Source organism: Echinops telfairi, unplaced genomic scaffold (assembly GCF_000313985.2).
Source record: "Echinops telfairi isolate 266 unplaced genomic scaffold, ASM31398v2 ScPeMD7_25;HRSCAF=90, whole genome shotgun sequence".
In the NCBI taxonomy this organism is placed as follows: Eukaryota; Metazoa; Chordata; class Mammalia; order Afrosoricida; family Tenrecidae; genus Echinops; species Echinops telfairi.
In genome coordinates, this window is record NW_022103922.1 from 3,075,693 (window position 1) to 3,076,992 (window position 1,300).

A 1,300-nucleotide genomic window follows, 5' to 3' on the forward strand; every position below is an offset into this window, starting at 1 on the left:
CCCTAATAACGTGGTCTATGCAGTGGCGCTTTGGGTAAGCGTTGGGCTGCCATCCACATGGGCAGTGGTTCAAACCCACTAGCCGCTCCTCGGAAGAAAGCCTTGGGCTGTCTGCTCCCGTGCAGGGCTGCTGTGAGTCGGAATTGCCTCGTGGGCAGTGGGCTCTTGCAATGCCTGTGGTCCAGACTTGGTCGTGTGCTCGCATTGCTGCTGTTTTTTTTTGGGGGGGGGGGGGGGCTGAGGTTGTGGGGCTGGGTCCGAGGAGTGCTGCCCCAGAGCTGAGTCACCTGCCCCATGGCTCACCAGGGTGTTTCTTGGTGTGGCTGTCTGGTTTCCAACCGCAGACCTAGCCTAGTGCTTAACCTCGGTGTCACCTGGCCCCCTCGCCAGCCCTGTGCTGACTACTCTGGGATCTTGCATTCAGGCTCAGAGAGGTCAGGGTAACTCCAATTGTGTGGCAGCCCCCAGGTTCCCACTTTGTTTGAGCCGCCTCTGCAGCAACCTCTGGACACATAAGGACACTGGATGGCCCCCCTTCCTTGAGGGTTATCTTCCGAGTACCTGTTTCATCTCCAAGTGTCGGGGGTGGGGGCGTGAGGAAGGGTGGCTCTGTAAGGGCTCTGTGCACCTCTGTCCCCCCCTTTAGGCAGCGTTCTTAGTCCCCTGGCCAGTGGTGTCCAGAGCTGCCTGTTACATGTTTATTCAACAAACGGATGAAGCTGGCGCTCTCTTCAGACCCACCCTGGTGGTCAAAGCCACTGAGAGCATGTCCCACGTGCCAGGCCTTGGGACCAGCTGCCAGGGCGCTGAGAGGGCAATGCCATTCTGGCTTCATGTCCCTTGGGCGGTGCAGGCAGCATGTTCTTGAAGAGACTGTCTCTGGGTTTGTTGGTTCCGGGTTTCTTGGCTGGTCCACTGTGGTGAAGCCAGACCCGTGGGGCCTCTGCTTCCTCTAGGGGTGGCCTGGAGGCCGAGCCGGGGCAGTGGGTCGCCGGCAGAAGCCCCTGACAGGAGAGTGGAGGAGGACTCTTTCCTCCAGTGGCTGCTGCTCCTCATCCCGGCGACGGCCTTTGGACTGGGCACCTGGCAGGTAAAGGCCCGCGCCTGGCCGGCCGGCTGCCCCCAAGCCTGTGGTCCTCCACCACGTGTTCACCACCTTTGTCCGTAGGTCCAGCGCCGGCAGTGGAAGCTGCAGCTGATCGCTGAGTTAGAGTCCCGAGTTCGGGCGGAGCCCGTGCCCCTGCCGGCAGAGTGAGTGCATGGCTGACGGGGGCAGGTCAGCGCTGGTCCCTTTGGGTGG

At 61.5% G+C, this 1,300-nt stretch overlaps 1 protein-coding gene across 1 annotated transcript in view; it reads left to right on the forward strand.

Moving 5' to 3' along the window:
* The first annotated feature begins 1,244 nt into the window (after positions 1 to 1,244).
* LOC101659569 (surfeit locus protein 1) overlaps positions 1,245 to 1,300 on the forward strand; it is a 2,255-nt gene continuing 2,199 nt past the window's right edge. Inside the window, exon 1 of the mRNA XM_045289251.1 lies at positions 1,245 to 1,276. Within this exon, the coding sequence (XP_045145186.1) occupies positions 1,260 to 1,276 (17 nt within the window). The 5' untranslated portion in view covers positions 1,245 to 1,259. The remainder of the gene's footprint in view (positions 1,277 to 1,300) is intronic.